The sequence below is a fragment of the Channa argus genome, chromosome 14 (genome assembly GCF_033026475.1).
Source record: "Channa argus isolate prfri chromosome 14, Channa argus male v1.0, whole genome shotgun sequence".
NCBI lineage: Eukaryota > Metazoa > Chordata > Actinopteri > Anabantiformes > Channidae > Channa > Channa argus.
This window is the reverse complement of record NC_090210.1, coordinates 3,681,941-3,701,672: the sequence shown is the minus strand read 5'-3', so window position 1 is coordinate 3,701,672 and position 19,732 is coordinate 3,681,941. Positions and strand designations below refer to the sequence as shown.

Below are 19,732 nucleotides of genomic sequence, written 5' to 3'. Positions count from 1 at the left end.
GAGCCAAAGTCTTATCCAGGTCCAGGACCTTATCTTATCAGAAAAGTGCTTTTGCTATCACTCATCTGCCACTTCTATAGCAAGCTAGACTTTGTTCAAAAGCCATTCTAGTGAAGCAAAGCATAGCCATGCATCCTGCCACCAAACCTTATCTTTCTGCGTGTTGTACCAGATATCTGTACATAGCGGTTGTCATAAGAGATGCGTTTGTGTGAGTGTATTTGTGGCACGTTGGGGATTGGGGATTCATTGAATAAACAAAAAGCTGACAACTTGTCTGATGTAACACCATGACCCTACTTCATATTCAGAGAAAGGATCTTTTTACAGTTACAGGGAAAAGTGGTGAGCCTTTCCCATGAGAGAATGCATGTGTCATCTCCACGCTTTTCCTGTTCTGATGCCCAAATAGCAATGTGTGTCTGAACAACACGCTATCATGTACGGCCTTGTTTGTGACACATCCATTTAAGATCTAATAGAGTAGGTGGTGAGACAATTTTTACATTAGCTAACACTCCATATCTCCCTGACTGAGAATGTGCGGAGTCGGGTGTCGATTTTTGGGGACTAATTCCAGTCAGATGAACAAATCACTCAGTTGATTTAGGACTGGGAGCTCAGAGGACACAGAGCTATTGGAAGAGGCCCAGTGCTGGGCTTTACTCACAGTAGTCCCGCTACATCCCTGTTTTAAGACATCAAATCCAGTCAAAATGAAACACTGATAATTCCCAGTAGCTGTCAACAAAAGTGCCAGGTGGCGAGATGTGGCTTTTTGCACCATGCAGCTGATTAACACACACAAATAAGCACAATTAGAAATATTTATCAGAGTTTGTATTTGCCAGTACATTTTAGAACACATATAGTATTGTCTGTGTGTGTATGGATGTGCGTATACTCAGTTTGTCCGGCTCGTTTCCTTTTTTTTCTTAGCAAACACAATATGTTTTCTACACATCACTGAGAAATGTCAGGTCCCTCTCCCCCCTTGCTACAGATCAATCAAATCCACCATGCTACAGGATGAGAAGAAGGGGTTGTGCGAGACGACTGGAGGAGCAGTGAACAAGGATGCTATCTTTTACTGGACGAGGTAGAAAAACAGTAGATGAAATGAAGATTCACTTCCTGGGGTTTCATCAGTGTTGTAGCAGCAAGACACTCTGGCCAAACATTGTGTAAATGCACAGTAAAACATCAACACACACACACACACACACACACACACACACACACACACACACACACACACAAACTTGAAGGAGAAATGCACACATCCCCGAACTGCAGTCAGTGGGGATTTTTTCACACAGGGCCTGACACAAAGAGCTGGAACATCAAGCACTGTCCTGACTCTGTGGTCTGGGTGTCCATTATTTCAGCCCTCATGGCTCTGTCTCTCAAGCATGGGGAAGCGGCAAACTGTCAACTACTTTGTCCACATTACCCATGTCCCCCAGCTCAGACAGGAGCACTTGGTCACTGTCCCAGAAATCACAGTGCCCCAGTGGCATCCTGGGCAAGTTAGACAAATGGAAGGCCAGAGGAGGAAAAGTAGGGCGGCCAGTCATCCTTTACTAGGGTTTTTCTATTCATGATAGTGAGGCAAAATGAAAAGTGGAATTCCATTACTTTTTGTTTTGCTGCATCTCCTTCAACATGGACAGATTAAATAAAAATGAATGATGATCATCAGTGACAATGTTTGTTCAAATAATATCACGTCTTTAAAATGAAGGCAAATGTGCTGTGTGCCGAATCTGCCTCATTGTGTTTCCTGGAAAAATCATCATTGCGTATCGATCTATAACTGCACGATACCAGAAAAAATGTTGTGCTGTGTGAAACATTCTCCACCCTCAATACAAACTGCATACTATTACACGTGGTCACTGAGGTCAGCAACACACTTTATAAAACAACACGAGAGCCAAGTAGGTTTAGGCAGGCTTGTAAAAATATTGCGAATTAATTATTTCACTCTTTGATAAATACTAGCATTTTTCTGAGAGAATCAACTGTTAAATCCATTCAGGGGAAAGTCAAAAAGACGGGGTTAACAAGAATTTAAATTGTCAGGAGTGCTTCATTTAGCACCTTTGAAAATTAAGTCCCTTTTTTTTTTTCAACAGAGAAAAAAAAGAAATTAATGAGAGGACAAGAAAAGGGAGATATTTAATTACTCTATTATTCAAGAAATGTGAATTTAGGGTTCATTATTGACTCATAGTCAGAGTGTAGTGGGTGGGCTCAAGGGCTAATTTTGATGTTTTGTTGTTTCAATTGAATTTTAGTTGATTTCAAGTGCCTAAATTATTAAAACTGATACATTTTGGAACAGAATACACCTCATAGTATGCATGTCATCAATTCTGTGAAAGTCTTTTTTACATTGTAAATAAATGTCTATTATTTGCATAGTAACTATCACAATGGCAAAGCACATTTTAGCAAAGTGGAATAATTTAAATACTATCAGTAAATCTGAATTTACCCATATAAAAGCAACAAGCCCAATTTCTTCTTTGGCATATACAAGACATAAAGGTGCTGCAAACCTCATGGATGATGAGAGTTACATTCAGCATGCAGGTGGAGCACTTTGTGTGTGGGGGGGAGGGGTGGGGGCAATGGTGTCATCTCCTGTAGAACTAAGTGCCTGGTGGTGTGGAGAGGAAGGACAGTTGACCACTTCAGGTAGAGTACAGTACAAACAGGAAGGAGGCTGTTCCCCAGGTCTTGGCAGGACTAGAAGACACAGTGAGTCTCTCAGGAGGGGAAGGGAGGATGACAATCTGTCCCCCAGCATGGCCCTTCACCGCCTGCCTCACTGCACTGGCTCTAGGGGAGAGCTGGGCCAGGCGGTACAGGGCTGGGCCAGGCCTTAATACGCAAGGGAACTACTCTGTGTGTGTGTGTGTGTTTGTGTGTTGATATCTCAACACTGCGGCAGACCAGGTGAAGGACCCAGTGGATGGTCAGCTAGCCAGTCACCCACAGTTAGATGCCGCCTCGCTGTGCTGCCTCTCCACTAACATTTCCTCACTGTGCGAGAGTTTACTTGGATGCTCTTATTTTTCTCTACTCTTAGTTACTCATGGAAATGTGATTTATGTGATCACTTGGAAACGAAAAAAAAAAAAATGGCGGTGCGCACAGAAATATGCTGAGTTACTGTATGGTTGCTTCATTAAAATAGGGTTTGCTCTGCAAGTTTCAAGAGGCACTATCCATTACTGAAAACCAAGCACAGCACTCATTGAATTTGGGAAATAGGGTCTAATTCTTTTTAATCAAACTACCTCGTAGTGACCCATAAAACTTGGGCTAGACTTCAACTAAGAGTTATTTCACTTTTAAAGAATAGCTTCAGACACTTGGATCTGTGTCTCAGTACACGAGGGATATTTTTCAAAAGGGCAGTTTGTCTGCCAAATGCCCATGAAAGAGTTTAATATCAACACCTCTTTATTCCCACTACAAGGATGAATAAATTCACATGCATATGGACAAGCCACTCTAGTGTTAGCTTTAGCATTAGCATTTATCAGCCTGACCCTGCCTCTTGACCCATGATCTTTTGTTCCCTTGATTAATACACCGTGGCTCCATTTGATATCTCCTCAATGCCATCCCAGCTTGTCAGTGGTAAAACAACTGGAGACAGCCCAGGAGGGAGAACAAAACATGCATTTTGCAGAGGAGAGCGGGAGGGGAAGAAAAACAAGCATCAACTCAAGCAAGACGATGTATTTTCATGCATCCCTGTCTTAAATGTCAAGATTTCTTAACCCTCAGCGACTGCAGTGCTGACACCTCTCCAAGGTTCAACAGAAACCGCATTCATTAATAATTAGCTCAGCTGTGAGGACAGGGAGTGAGACTGAGAATGAGATAAAATTTAAACTTCTGTCCTTTCCCGAGAGAATCAAGTTTCACTTTATTTTTTTCTCATTCTTCCTCATTTCTTGTTTTCCTGGTGTGTTGGCAGGAATCCTGCAGGCAGCCCACAAACGAGTGATGCAGCCGTCGCATCAGCCTTACTACTCCCTCCTCTCCTTAATCATGGCTCTAATACCCTCCAGATGAATAAACATCTTCATCCCCTCTCTGTTAAAGCCAGAAGGCTCCTCCACTCTCGAGTCCAAGAAAGGGAGAAAGAAAGAGAAAGAAATGGAGAGCTGAAGAAGGAGCACAGGAAAAGGATGACAGATGGAAGGGTGGATCAATGTCGAAATGAACCAACAGCAAAGTAACAAAGCCACGGCAAGATTTTCTCGTTCTTCCCATAATTTGTCTGATCTATTTCCCCCTTGACACAATTATCACAGTCCTCCTAATTATTTTTTCTCCTTAAACAGATTTCTAATGGCAGACTGTGGCTTTTTTATGATCGTGTTTGTAAAGTGGAGCTTATGCGAGCTGTTGTGCAACCTTGTCGCCTCAGACTGTGTCCACAGACTGCACAGGAAGGGGGAAGGGGGCGGAGAGGGAGGAGGCGGGTGGGTTGTCTCTGGAGAATGGGCCAGGCCCCAGACCAGCACTTCTCTGGCCCAGTAACTGTGCCAGAATACTCATGACATGTGTGTACAGTATGCGAGCGCAAATGGCAGACAGATTTAGGGGTTTGCTTTGTTTCCCATTCTATTGTTTTCTGTTGGTATCCAGGCAGCTCATCATCATATCTTAATACGACTAAGTAATATAAAAACACACACATGCACACACAACTACACAAAGCGCAAACATGCACATGTCTCAAACGAAGCTGTTCCCTTACTGCCCTCAACCTCATCTTCATTTGCAGAACAGGGCTGGAATATGAGGCCGGAATACAACTAGACAAATGACTACAGGGCATTTTACTTATTCATCCATCACTTCACATTGATTTATTCTTGTTTATCTATTTATCAGCTGAAAAAAAAAAGAAAAAAAAAAAAAGCGTTCCCTTGGATTGTTTTGCTAAAAGTTTGCATGCTGATACACTTACATGGTAAACTTTCAGGGTCGCTGTAGAAAAGCCCTTAAAGAGATTATTGAGGTTCATCTTACCTTTAAACACCCTCCTCTCATTCCAGTACCTCAACGGATACTTTTTCTCCCCCTAATTACACAGACCCAGCACTCCTTGGCTTAGTAACCATTTACTTAGTTACAGACCGCCACCTGGGAGGCTATTTATGTCTCTCTCAGGAGAGGAACTTGGTACGACTGCCAACCAACACCCCCATATGAATTATCATCCATTTAATACATGTAATTTTCAAAAAAAATCTCACGTATTCACTATGACTCCCTCTTGTATGAACAATACCAAGTGAATAAGTTGAACTATAAGGGTTGACTTGTGTATTATAATTAAAATATTTTAAAAGAATAGGAGGCTTCAGTACATGAATTTGATCTGATTTAAGGAGTTTTTCCTTTTATATGCTGTAATCCCACGTCAATCTAAATGTGCAGCTTACTGTGTTCAGCTTCAAGAAAGATCATTCAGGAGAGAGAATGTAATAGCCCCCCAATATCAGTTATCACTGACAGCAACATCCATATCAGCTAATTACTTTTCACCGGGTTTTAGATGAGAGGACATCAGGCTTTATCTGTATATGAAAGGAGAAGACATCGCTCTTACGCTATTACTGTTAAAGAGCTAATGTTACCAGACCAATAATATAGAAACAGGACACAATGAGATGGTAATAAAACCCATGTCACTCCCCCAGTGGCTTTCCTCCTTGGCTACTTTAAATATCAAGAGAATATTAGCAATAAGGTGACCTTTAATTAAATTTGGCATGCAAATAAGCTGATGAGTCAGGAAAAGAGTGAGAAAGAGATGTTCTAAGATTACCATTGGAGTCCTGATGACACTCACACATACACGTACAGCCCTAACTGCCTGGTAAAATGATCCCTGCAGTTTCTTTCTATAACCAGCATAAACCCGGCAGAAATAGAGGAAACAAATAGGTCAAAGAATCGTACTCCCCCTTCCTTAATTTCGATTTTCCTTTGCGTTCTTGGGTTGGTGAGGTGATCCTCATCTCCGCTGGTGTTTATTGTCCAAGGGACGAGCTGGAGTTGGGGACCACAATCCCTTTCACTATACAGCAGAGGAAGAACGTGTGGGCCCAGTGGTGGTGCATGGCCCCCTGGGTAATTTGTAAAACATGAGCCATGGCACCTGAGTGCCATGCTGAAGCCTGGGTCAGGTGACTCACACAAAGGTGCACCAAGGGAGGATATCTGGTGAAGAGGCAGACCTACATCCACACGGCATGATTGGCTACACAACATTTCCTAAGAATGAACCTCTCTGGAATGCTAGCTCAGCCTTTATTTTTAAGTGCTGAATGCTGCAAATGGAGCAGAAGTGGTAGCTAAACTGTTAATAGATTTTGAGATTTTGGAGACCATTTTGGATTATTAGCTTGCAGGTGGAGAGAGGTCGGTGACTTCAGTGCCTTTCGTGCCTTGCTTCTATCTGATAAAATGTTGTCACACCTCTACATATTAGCTCCCTGCACACAGATTTTCGAACATAATGGCTTAAACATACCACAAATACGTGCCAGAGCCCACACATGTCGCTTTAATAAGTCTGATTTGAATTCGGTATACGCAACATCCCACGTGCGTGCATGGTCTTTGCTTTGCTAGGCCTCAGATAACCTTTATCCTATAGGGTTTAATTAATGTCAGTCTACTCTGCCTTTCAGAAGGAAACGACTTATTCCTCTGCCCTCATGAAACCCAAATCCCTCTGTTTCACTGGTGAGGCCGACTGACTTGTTTATCCCAACTACAGGTACTGCTCCCTATTAAGGCCAGCACTTGTTACATGGAAAAGGTTGAATTATTTACCAACAGTAGAGGAGGAGGAAGAGAGAGAGGGGGAATGAAACAGACACAGGCATCTCATACATGGGATGAGATTTGTTGTTTTCTGAGGGTATGAACAAAGCAAGAATAATGATCCGTGGATACTAGATATAGACGCTGATTGCTAAGGAACCAAGTTATACAGTAAGTAGATATAAATTCAAGTCAGTAAATCACACCCAAAACATCATGGATTAAATTCCTTTGATGAAAAACACCTCATATCGTGTGCTCACGAGTTATACATTTAGTAATGTGCAAACAGATGAATGTGTTTTGTTAAATAGACACCAAGAGTGCTTGTGCGTACTCTTCACCGAGGGCAAACTGTCTGCATTCTATCTGCATCTCAGCCTCTCTGCACAATACAACAAAACATACAGAAAACAAAAGGGAGCACAGAGGGGGAGAACGAAGAGACAGACCAAACAATAAACTCAACCACAAGAGACAGAGTTTGACTTTGTGTGTGTGTGTGTGTGTGTGTGTGCGTGTATCGAAGAGGGAGACAAAAACCAAGAGGAGGACGAGAGAGATGAAGACAAATGCAGAAAAGGAAAGAGACAGAGGGCGGCAGAGAAAACGAAAGACAGAGGGAGAAATCAAATTTGCAAGAACATAACAAAAAGCTGTATCTCCGACAAAAGAGAACACACAAGGGTATTTGTCTAGCTGTCTGCACCAGCAGGATCCTCTGAAAGTTTATTAAACTAGAACCCTTCAAGAGAAGGCAGAGAGTAGTAAACTATACTACTGGGGAGGAAAAGAGAGAGGGAGAGGGAACAGGGGGGTTGGAAAGAAAAAAAAAAAGCTAGCTTTTCAGCCTCTGTCTCTCAGAAATTCTTTTATTTCAGCCATGCATTAAGTAACCTCCCCACTGAGTTCTGCTCCCCTTCCTGGTGTGGATAAAGCCGTCCCTCGGGGGAGCCGCTGGTAATTTCCAGCTTCGCCAGAAACTCAGGTATTAGAAAAGACCGCTTGGGGACCTGCCACAATATACCTTCACAATTTCATACGCTCAGAAAAAGAGGGAGCCCCTCCCTCACAAGCTACCCCCACCCTCCCAGTAAACCCCCTCGAGGGTCCCCAGTTCAAATTTCTGAAGTGCAGACAACGGGTGTATGTGTGTGTGTGTGTGTGTGTGTGGGGGGGGGGGGGGGGGGGGGGGGGGGGGGGGCCCGTGGGACTGAGCACCAGCAATAGAAAATCCACTGCATTGAGGAGAAAAAAGCATTTCCTCTCTGGTCTGGCAGGAGTGCCTTTTTCCCCTGGCTCCCACCAGAGGCTTTTTACAAAACATGTGTTGCTGACATGTTGACAGATTGCTCAGTGAAGTGTTAGGCGCATGCACACGGCTGGCCATTTAGGGGGACATGGCTTCCTACCCAACATCCTCTACCTGAGGCACCATGTTTTATACATCATCCCCCAAAGAAAAAAAGGAAACAATAAAAGGTAAGGGAGTTGCTTCCTTTGTGAGGAAAGCAGAGTATCAGAGAGCAGAGAGAGACTGCGTATAATGCTGCCTTAGCTGAACTGCAGCGATGGGGAGGAGCAACGGAAGTGAGAATAAGGGAGGGAAATGGTTTCAGGCAGGAAAGACTGAGATAAAGCATAGAGGTGGAAAGAAAAGAGCTTGAGGATGGATATATGCTTATGCTTATGTGCAGCAGGTGAGCTTGTCAAGCCAATAGAAAGCCCACAGGACCTCCTCTTTGTCTTCCTTTACCAAAGCCACCAATAGCAAACGAGAAGATGGAATCTGATCAAAGGCCAGCTTGTAGATCCAACTTCTGCTCCTATCAGGGTATCGACAGCACACGTCTTAATCGCCCTGCGGCTCCAAAAGTGCTGCCGTGGCAACAGGATGGAAATGGGGATCATAATGTATTCATGGTGCCGGCGACCTGGGGGCTGCGGAGCGTGCTCTCTGGGGACCGCACTTTACCCAGAGCCAGACGTGTCTGGGCAAAATCACTCCACACAAGACAGCAGCAGAATACTGAGAAGCCATGACAGGATGGAGGGAGGGCGAAAGAAAGAGAGAGAGAAGGAGAGAATGAGGGGAGGCAGGAGACAGAGCTACGGTTAGAAAGAAGATAATAGAAAACAAAGAGTGAGTAGGGTTAGGACATCAAGGGTAAACAATGGTTGCTGAGCAGTTTCAGAGATTACAGTAAAAAAAAAAAAAAAGGACGAAGCAGCAATGAGTCCCAACTTTAAAACACAAAAAGACAAAAAATCTTAGGCTCGTGGTGTAAAAAAAACAGAAAGTGATTGGTTGGAAGGGGCTTGCTGGGATGAGTGGCTCTACCTTGAGAACTCTGACGCTGCTTGACCAGGTGGGTGGTTGGCTGGAAAATAAATTGCAGAGGAAATTGTTTCAGATTATCAGGGCCACAAAGAGACATCGCCCTTTGGCCACAGGCAAGGATGGATAAATGGCTAGATGAGTAAATGAACACAGGGATAAAGAAGGGGAAGATTGATAGCTGAGCAGACGGATGGTTCAGTCAGCGTGTGAGACCAGTTAACCACCTCCCTGTACCTACAAATCATATCTGCTCCTGAAATACAAATGCTTACACTGGAGAAGCATCGTGGTTTCTTTTTTCCATCCCTGAACGTAATGGGCTCTCTGACCCTTCCATTCTAATGATCTTTCCCTCCTCTTCAGACACACACCACACATATACAGTGTATACATACACAAACTCATGCACATCTGCAAAAATACTCATGCGCACAAACAAACAAACAAACAAACAAACACAAAGCTATAGCCTGACCTGCTTTTCCTCAACAGGAGGGCAGCTACAACAGGCACCATGCCAGGTAAACATCCTCAAGCCTTGTGCGCTCACTGCAGAGGGTAAAGCTCAATGCTGCAAACACACTCGAAAATACAAGGAATAGTCAATTATGTTTAGGACTAGGAAGACATTCTTATAATATATATATATTCCTCTTACACAGCGCTCCTGCTGTATCGAGAAATAAAAAATAAAAAGACAACTTTTTGAAGCATTTTATATCAAGGTTCCATCTGTAACAAAAAGTCATAACAGTCCCCCCTAGAGGTGATGATTCAAATGCATTAAGTCTCCTAAAATGAGAGGATTCACCTGCAGACTGCGGTGCATCCTTCTACACTAACTATCCTCCACACGTAGTACACCCCTAGGCATTCAACCTAGGGTCACAACTACTCCCATGTCTGTCTTTCCTTCTTTCCTTTGGCTGACAGGTTCTTCGACTGCTAAGCTCCAGCACGGACCTCTGTGTTTGTGATGACTGTGCAGTGCAAATCAAGGGAGAGACAGAATGAAAGAAAAGACTGATGAAGATGGGGGCAGGAGAAGGAGTGCAGGTGAAGAAGAGGTAGAGAGAAACAAGGACATCAACAACGTGTTCTCACAGAGAGATGACCCCTGGCCATCCCGAGGCATCTGGTTTATCAGGCTGTCTGGGTAAGACACGCACACACCTAATGACTCCAGCCTGGTCTATATCCCATAGGTTTTTTTTATCCCGGATTACGGATAGGGAATGACAATGGGCTGTAAACTACTGTGCCTCACGTCTAAGAGCTTGTATCAAACAAGAATAACTCCGCGATGACAAGAACGGAGTAAGTTGAGAAAAAGGTTGAAAGTTTTAAGAAGTTACAGCAATAGTTTCTAAATTATAATCACAATGCAATGTAAGATTAATTGATGTTTACTAAACGTCTACAATATATGTGTGTACAGACACGGAACTGGGGTATTGCTGATCTGTGTGCATCCTAAACAGTATCACTTGTCAAACTGGAGGTCAAATATACTCTGGGTTTCAGTATGAATAATGTCGGCAAATATGAAGATGTAGTTTGGACTCTAATCTCCCTCCTATTTTTTTTCATGTTGCATGGAACTGCTGAACAGACCTCAATCTACTTCTGCGGTGGAGATTAGTAATCATCTAGGGTCTTCATATTGATGACCAGGCTCAGCTTGTTTGCATATTTACTGGCCTCAGAGCCCAGTCGCCTGAGGTGAGAAGCAAATTACATTTCTGCTTACCCCTACGCGCACAACTCTCTCACACTTTCGATTTCTATCCCTCGTTTTTTTTCCTATTTTTTTTCCAAACCTCGTTTCTCTTAACATGCTGATCAGTCATCTTGCAGTAAGCATCTTTGCCTGCCCTGTTTGCATCCGAATAGCAGTCTCATTTGGCTAACATCATCACAGCGTAATCTTGTTGGAGAGAGCAATCAGTTTACTTTGGAATTAGGTATTCCGTTGGCGGGCCCAGAGAGAGGGAAGGCTCACAGGGTTTAAAGGATGCAAACGAAAGCATGCTCTCCAGAATACAGTCTTGAGCCTGATTGGGTGATAACAACCCACACAGGCTCCATGTGAGAGTAATGAATGGCCAATGGGAGGCCTGAATAATAATGCAATCGGATTAAAATCCAATCACACGATGGTTTTGTCTGTTGACTTTGTTTGTGGGGTATGTTCTACAAACCAAGTTCATGATGAAAAAGATGCATCATGCTTTGACTGGGGGCACATAATGTCCTAATATAAAGATTACCACAATGTTTACTACGGCCCAATCTCTCTTGGCTGTCAGTCAGTCCTGCAGGATTGTGTTGATCAGATATTAGTGTACATGCACTGCATATAGAATGAGCTTGACAATTTAATGGAGTGAAAGTAACAGTGGATGTTCTGTGTCATCTTAAATCAGTGGCTTATTTAGACAATGGCTATCACAGGTGGCGAGTTACTGTGTAATCAGGAATTTTAATGTCTTGGTTTAACGCAGAGACATGCACCAAGCTGGTGCACTCTGCAGCATTCCGCAGAAGCCCAGTCACACATTGGGAGGCCATCTCATTGGAGAGGCTCTCTGATCAAATTGATTGACTCCTCCAGTATGATCGATCACTCAGGCAGGTTGGAGGTGGAATAGATTAGATGACCTTTACATTCTCGGCAGTGTTGGACCCCCCACCGTCTGCTGCTCTTAAAAATACGAGAACATCTCTGTATTGTCTGACAGCGTGGCTTTACTATTACTTTCTGTACCGACACGCAGTCATCCCTCAACCAAAGCAGATTACAGGTGGTGGCCTTGGAGACCTAGGAGAAATGCACCCATCCTGCACATAAAAATACATTTAGGAAGCCACCTTCCACTGCAGTTGGAGCACTAAGTGAGCAATTAGCACTTAGGAATAAAAGCATTATTTTCACATGATATTTGAGAAGCCATGTCCTTGTGGGTGGCTGAACTCCCTATATCCTGAAGTATAGGAGTGGCTGTTCTACACGGTCTCTTAGCAGCCCCCACCCAAACACTGCCCCCTGGCCAACAAAAACAACCCCTGGGAGGGATTGAGGAGAGGGGGAAATGGTGAGTCGGTGACAGTGTAACCCCAAAGTTCCTAAACCACAGTGGCTAGCAGGATGCCGTCACAGCTGGCTCCGCTCCTTCCTGTGGGCCCGTTCCACAGAGCTCAGTCTGCAGGGAGACATAAACCTGTTGGACTGGTCACTCTTTCCACCGCCCTCCATCTCTTTCCTTTCCTCCCATTACTGGTGAGTTTGGCAAAAGCCCTCTATGAAAAAAAAGCCCTATGGGGATCAATGCGCAGTACATTTCCATGCGACATAAGCAAAATCCTATGACCTTTTCATTAGGGAGTATGTGATTAAAAAGACTGCACAAGTCTTTGAGGTGTCTGGGAATGAGGTACATGTTAATTGGTGAAGTGGTCTCCACAGCCATGTGACATCCTGTCGACTCCAGGTGCAAACTATCGTTAAAAAAAAAAAAAAAAGGCAATGGAAATGTTCTTCAGTATATGATATGTTATTCCAGTGTTAATTACAAACCAATGGTGTGTCCATGTTACTAAAAATCAAAGAGTTTGTAAAAGCTTATTTGCCACTTGTTAGGGTGCCATCTGATGAAACGTATTAAAACTGAAAGCATAGATAAAACTCTGAGGCAATAGCATTTAAAAAAAAAAAAAAAAAAAGTACACACTTTATTGTAATATGGAGATTCAGAGAAAAGCATTTTACAAAGGATCTGTTAGAAACCTGAGCCCAGAAAATGTCCAAGACATTTTTAAAATACATTTTGCCTGTTCTTTGTGCCTAGTTATGTTTTTCTGTATCTGCTTCATCATTATTCTGGTGAGCAGTCCCACGTTTGAAAGAGAAAAAAGAAAATCATTTGAATTCTGGGGACCCAGAGGAGAGTGAGCAAAACCCAGAGGTAAGATCCAAGCTCGCTCTCCGTGCCCTTCCGTTGGCTGCCTACCTGGTAAACATCTCCACAAGCTCCTTGCTTTCAAAACACGTCAACTGGTGCCTATGTACTTTAGACTGGCCGGCCAAGCAGGAATTGAGACTTTATTTGTTTTTTACTTTTTCCTGTCTCTCTTCCGAGCCATCGCACATAACCTGTCTGGCATTAATGATGCTGTTAATAAAATGCAGCTTGTCTGTGGGTGGATTTGCCTGGCAGGCCTGGTGCCTGTCCTTCTCAGAGATAAGCCCTCTGCTGGCCTTATCTACCTCCCACAGCCCCACCCAGCAGTGCTGTGCACTGGACACACAACCAGTCAACTCATCACTGGCTAATTACCACCTCTGACTGCCTTACAAAGCAGGCCTGGATTCACATTGCTGCTGCTACAATTGGCTCCCCTACCTTGACTCTGTCTGTCTGGACTTCTTTGTCTTTTTCTCCTGATCCCTTTCTCCAGCTACAGTTTTGCCTTTCCTTCCCTGTCCTTCCATATCTTCGTGCATTTTAGTTGCTACACCTAAGCGATTTTGTCCTAATCTACTGTGCCTTCGGTGCCTTTGAGGAATATCTGAGATTCATGTCAATACATTGTACCTCTAATTAGGAAAGAAATAAGCAACAGCTTCATTGTGGGTGGTCAGGTAAATCCCGCGTCTGTGTTACATGTTATGTCTATGCATTTTGAAAAGGGCTAATGTAATTTATGCTACAGTTTCTCAGTAAGGGCTTAAGCCATTTGTGAGACAGAGTCAGTTCAGTCTCATAGCTTCAGCAGAGCAGTCAAAGTCACTTGTGTTACAGAGGGAGGGAGCAGTTTCTTTTATTCAATTGTTTTCCACTTCCACAAGCGTGTGCCAAGGGGGAGGAAAGCGCCGGCTTAACACGCTCTGCAATTCAACACGGCCAGACGCAGTCCTATTAAGATTTAATGTGCCATTCTTCTGCTTGTGCCGCTGAAAAAGACTTGCAGGCTGAGGAAGAGAGTGAACAAAGAGCAGGCAGAGCCAGGGCCAGAGAGAGAGATGAAGAGAGCAAGAATAACCGAGACAACCACTCTATGGCCAGGTCCTTGTCACACAACTGAAGGCAGTACTTTCAAAGGGGTTGCTACAGTAGAGGGGGAAACAACAACAGTATCATTGATGTAGTGTTTTCACTCAAGAGCATGCAGTTCTGGATGAGTGCACAAGATTATCTCTGTTTTGGCCACATGCCACCACTGTTATTGTGGCTACCTACTTAAAAAAGAAAGAAAAAAAAAAGAGGTCAACTGGATGAAGTCACAGCATGTGTTTAGCCTCTTCAGCGATGAATTATGTGTCATCTAAAATGCAACGTGCAAGCACGCAGGTGCTGCGAGGGAGCATGTGTAAGCATGTGCGTGTGAATACGTTTCTGTGTTTGCATGCCTAAGCTGAGATGACCCGAGTGAGCAATACAGAGTGTGTTACTGTACGTGGAAAGGGGTGTGAATTTGAGGAAAGCAAGGAGTTTTTGTGTTGGTCATTATCATTTCTACCCTAAACACTGAGAAACAAGCATGAAACGCGGGCTCCTCTATTTTTATTTTGATTGTTTTTCTGCCTGAAATGCAGGCCTCGTCTGACAAAGACCAATAAATACTTTATACAGTGCATAATGTGTGCAGTGTGAAGCGCAGGGGAAAAAGAAAGAGGGCGTTCTCACGAGGGCATATGCTTTGAATTCCTAATGACACTCCTGTTAACGTTATTGGCACTGTTGCGCACAGGAAATGCACAGGGATGTCATGTCATGGAGTCAAACATCTACTTTAATACTCCCTTTCTCTGTTCTCTTCCTACCTATTTCTCTTTTACCCACATACACTCAGCGAACATGCACCCACACAAACACATACACACAGCAAAGACTGAAGCCCATTTCTGAGAGCTCACTCTAGCATGAGGTCTCTTTTCAGTGGCTGTGTTGTGCCAGAAGTAGCTATTCTCCCCTGACCGCCTCTCCTCCTTTCAAAGCCTTGTAATCAGTGTGCTGCTCTTTGTACCAGGATGTCGCAAGACACCCCAGCAAAAACACAGCAGAATTTCTGATGAACGGCAGTGGCTCAGAGTTCGGCTAATCAGGTCTTGCTCATGTCGCTTTCCTCTTATGTGAGCCCTTTTGAAGCAAATAAAGTCTTTGCAGTTTGGCACATTCTTCTTGGCAGTCACAAAGCAGCTGTTGGATCAATATACAAAGTTAGATGAAAAAAAAATAAATAAAAAATACAACCAATAGGAGCCTGTTGGAAACAGTTAGTCAAAAACATGGACTGCCAGGAGCCAGTTCATAGTTGTGGGTATTACTGAGTGTTTCCATGCTGCTGACCCAAGGGCTTGATGTAAATGAATTCAAATAATTTAAACACAGATGTCATGGTCAGGAATGGCAGGGGTAAAATATATCAGTGAATTTAAAAAAATGAGCGCGCTTCCCCGCCGCCAAGACTTCATATCACAAAAATATTTGATATCACTGCATTGTGGGGGGATTTTATTGTTTTTCACTGAGTATTAGTATTTCATTTGTATTTTTCTAATAAATCTGAAATGCATTTTATTGAAGCTGAGAGCATTTTGCAATGTCTACAGGGAAGACAAAACAGACAATCTACATAATATAAATCCATATATGGCCCAGTTATCTCTCCCTCTTTCTGTGTTGCACCCTCTCTGATTGATTCCTTTATCTGAGGGAAGCAGAAGACATGCTCTGTTTGCTCGCACAGTGGCCGGCAGGAAAACAGAGAAAGACACTTATTAAAAAGGTCATCTCACAGAGGGTTAAAATAGCAGGGCATGGATGTCTCTCGGGGGAGCAGCCATGCCCCTCCTCTAGTGAAGGACACAAGAAAAGGTGTTGCTCAAGGGAGCTGGACCCGTAATGAAAGAATGGCCACCAGGCCGACAGCTCGTGTTTGCACTAGGCTATTCAAATAGTTTCAGAGGCAGGGAATTGGAGAACTGACAGTGAAAGGCTTGTGAAAATGCAGTGTTTTGAATTAAACTCTGAGCGAGAGGTGTTATTTTTATTTACCGTGTGGGCTAGCAGTAAACACAAGTGGAAATGAGCGGAGAAGCAAGGTATTTCTTTGGTGGTAGGTATGAAGACATGCTTCCTTGCCTATTGCTGCAATCCCATATCTAGCATATGAACATGTTTTATGCCAACTGAGAACAAAAGTCAAACTACACTTTTTTATTTCTCGAATGATCAGTACTAATACATGGGTGTACAGACAATACAGTGAGACAGCGAGACAAAGCTTTTGTGAAGTGTTTCTGGAAAGGCCTACGGAATAGCAGTGCCTCCAGCCTCCTGTCTCCTCCCCAGGGCAGCCTAAAGCCCTGTCGGCAGGATGCTGATCCCCACATGGAAACCTGATCTGCAGCCATTCTGGAGCCTGGGGGGGGGGGGGGGGGGGCGGTGAGCTCTTTCCCCACACAGAGCCCCTCCATTTCTACCCCTGAGTTAAAGGGGTGCTCTGGGGGAACATTCCTCTAGCCCTGCCCCAGCCAACCTCCACTCTCAACTCTCTAGAGGAGCATTCTTCCATCCCTGCCCTAGCCTTTACTAGGATCTCCAGGGGAGCATTCCTGAAGCCCTGCCCCAGCCCAAGACAGGCTCCCTGGGGACACATTCCTGCAGCACTCTCTGTCTCTTTCCCCATCTCCCTCCTTCTCCCTTGCTCTCTTTCTCAAGCTCCTGCCTTCCTCTGCAGTCTAGCATTAGCACGATCAATAGCACCGATCGCATCGGGGACACGAGGCAATCCATACCCATGCACTCCCTTAGCGCACTGCAGTGGTCACGGCTTAAGTGCAAGGAAAGGTGTTATACCTATGGCAGACGAGGGGGAGACAATGGCCGCCATTGATCGCAATGACATGTAACATCTTACTCTCTGACTATTGGGCGTAGTCGACATACAGCTAGAATCTGTTTAGACTTTATTCTGTCTGTTTAGTCTCATTCCTGTTGTGTTTTTACTGTAGAACATAGAAGCAAAGTATAATAAGGTACAGAACGACATGTGTTCAACAACATGTGAGAAAGCGGGTGCACGTGGGCACATCTGATTCGACGAATACACTGTACGTGCTTATAGGATATCAGTTAGGAGAAAAGGGCAAGTTGAATTTTGCTAGGGAACAGCAAGCCCATCTCCATATGTGGATTGGTTCCAGTCAAGCTTTGCAATTTGTTTACCAAAAATAAAACATTTGAAATTGTAAAAAATGGAGGGTTTAGCAGGTGCTGGTGGTTGATTAGAAAATGGTTCTAATAAAGGATCCATCTGTGAGTAGAGACTTGATGTAAGGCAGATTAATTGGTCATGGATGTCTACATAATCCCACATAGGAAATCTCCCCCCATATTCCAGAGAAAACATACACAGACACACACACACACACACACACACATTCCAAGTACTTAGCATGCCATCTAGAAGTTTCTTTTCTCCCACTGTGTTTGAATACTAATAGAGTGTTTCTGCACAATCACAATACCCTAATGGCAATTAGATTCTTTTGTTTGGTTTCCACAGGGGCTCTTATCCAAACTGTGTTTTTTTTCATCATTGAGCAATTAAGAGTTATTTGTCCGTAAGATTGACATTTATAAAAGCAGGCTTAATTATAGGAAAAATATGGCTGAGTCAGTCATGACCACATTACAACAGGGCTGAACATAAAAGACCTGCCCATGAATCAAAACACAACTCTTATAAGATTTCTGACAGTTTCCTGAATATTACGCCACGAAACAAGTGCAATTAAAAGACATTTTTAATTCAAGCAATGTGAGTACTTGTCCCCCCCCCCCCATGTCTTAAATAATGCCCTTTGTGTTTTTAATTTCAGAGTTTCTGAAACACTCTGTCCATGAATCTGGCTCGGCCTTAAAGAATTGGGTGTTACGTTGAAAAAAGTGTGACAGAAGTTCGGCAATCGGTTTCCCTTAAAGTGACAAATGCTTATGTTGGATGAACGTAAATTGAAAGCGAGCAATAAATTGATCACCTTTTGACAACCTTTTGTTGAATAAGCATAGCTTTTTTCGTATGTGCATACAAATAAACATACCCTTAGTACACATACACATAACAAAGTCTAACATATATGCATTTCTGCTTAAATGAACACCAGCGGGGGGTACGACAGAATGCACATGCAGACACACATACAAGCAGGCATTTACAAACAACTAGACGCAGTTTGTGAGACTTACAGTTAATGGAAAATCTTTCTAAAACTTGGTGGATATCTACCCTGCAATTTGTGGCTTGCTGATGGTGGGTTGCAAAATATTAAATCAAACTGGGCTTGAGTGTAAACAGAATGGAGGTTTCTCCTTAACAGTGCATTGAATTTGCTTAAAAATTTAAACTGTAGCTTCTATACTGCAACAGAAACACGATCATCAACGTTTAGCCTGTTCGTGTTCTGTTTCTGAAGAGATCAGATGATGCGTGTCAGAAGTTGTTTCTCAATGCAGGCGCATCAGGATGTGTAAAGGAGGACGGCACGTCCAGGAGAAACACATGCAAACCTTCAGTTCACATTATTTGTTCTGTCTTCCACCTTGTCAGGGTATTTATAGCTCTATTCATCCATCAACAGGTCAATGACACAGTCTGCCAATGGCATCCTTCTTTTTCAGTCCCAGTACTGCTGCTAGCTAGCATTGTGACCAGCTGAGGGACTTTCCTGGAGCAAGGATCTGTTTCCAGTTGCTGGTCTGGTTACTCTGTGACCACGTAGCTGTGTGATACACTCTAGTGAAATGTTAGAATTAGTGTGGGGCTGTACACTCAAACAGGCAAGGACACAATGCACATCCTATAAATACACATACTGTAGCCTACAGTGGTCTATTATAAGGACACATTGAAGCCCACCTTTATGTCACATCTGTAGATATTGATGTACAGCACATATAAATAATGTGCCGTGTTTGAGGCCTGTGCTTTTCTGTGTTGGAGATCTACCAAAGAAGCTGGTAGTCTGGTGTTGTGCTCCCCTTGGCGCAGTGTAGTAACACACATAGTGTGGCATATTCTCTGGTGAAGGCATAGAGCGAGAGTGGGAGTGGGAGAAGAGCTGAGTGGCAGAGTGGAGGGGAGGCCCGGTGGGCTGAACGTTGTTTACCTGTCAGCTGGCATTGATTAATCTTGTGTTCGGTGAGATCGCTCAGCGACTCGAACACCTGCCGGCAGCTGTCGCAGCTGTGCAGCGCAGGCTCCTCGTCCTCCTCCTCTCCCTCTTCTCCTTCCTCTGGAGAGAGCAGCCTCTTCCTCAGACGCCCGGTCTCACCATCCTCCGCCGCCCTCTCGAGGGCGCACTCTGGATCTGCCAAGCCACAGGAAATGACAGCAGCACATAGTCAGAGGGGTGACCCACACAGTGAGGTACAACAGCTTCCTCTGGGTGACAATAAAATAGATTTCTAGACTCTGGATTTAATAAAAACAATAATAAAAGCTGTAATAAAAATGCAG

The 19,732-nt window shown here is 43.8% G+C and overlaps 1 protein-coding gene across 6 annotated transcripts in view; it reads right to left on the bottom strand.

Moving 5' to 3' along the window:
- Positions 1-19,732, bottom strand: part of znf521 (zinc finger protein 521) — an 88,995-nt gene that overhangs the window by 52,879 nt on the left and 16,384 nt on the right. For all 6 annotated transcript variants that reach the window (XM_067475549.1, XM_067475550.1, XM_067475551.1 and 3 more), the window contains one exon: positions 19,383-19,583. Coding sequence is in view for 3 of the 6 variants with exons in the window: in XM_067475546.1 (XP_067331647.1) it covers positions 19,383-19,583 (201 nt within the window). In the remaining 3 variants the exon portion in view is untranslated. The remainder of the gene's footprint in view (positions 1-19,382; positions 19,584-19,732) is intronic.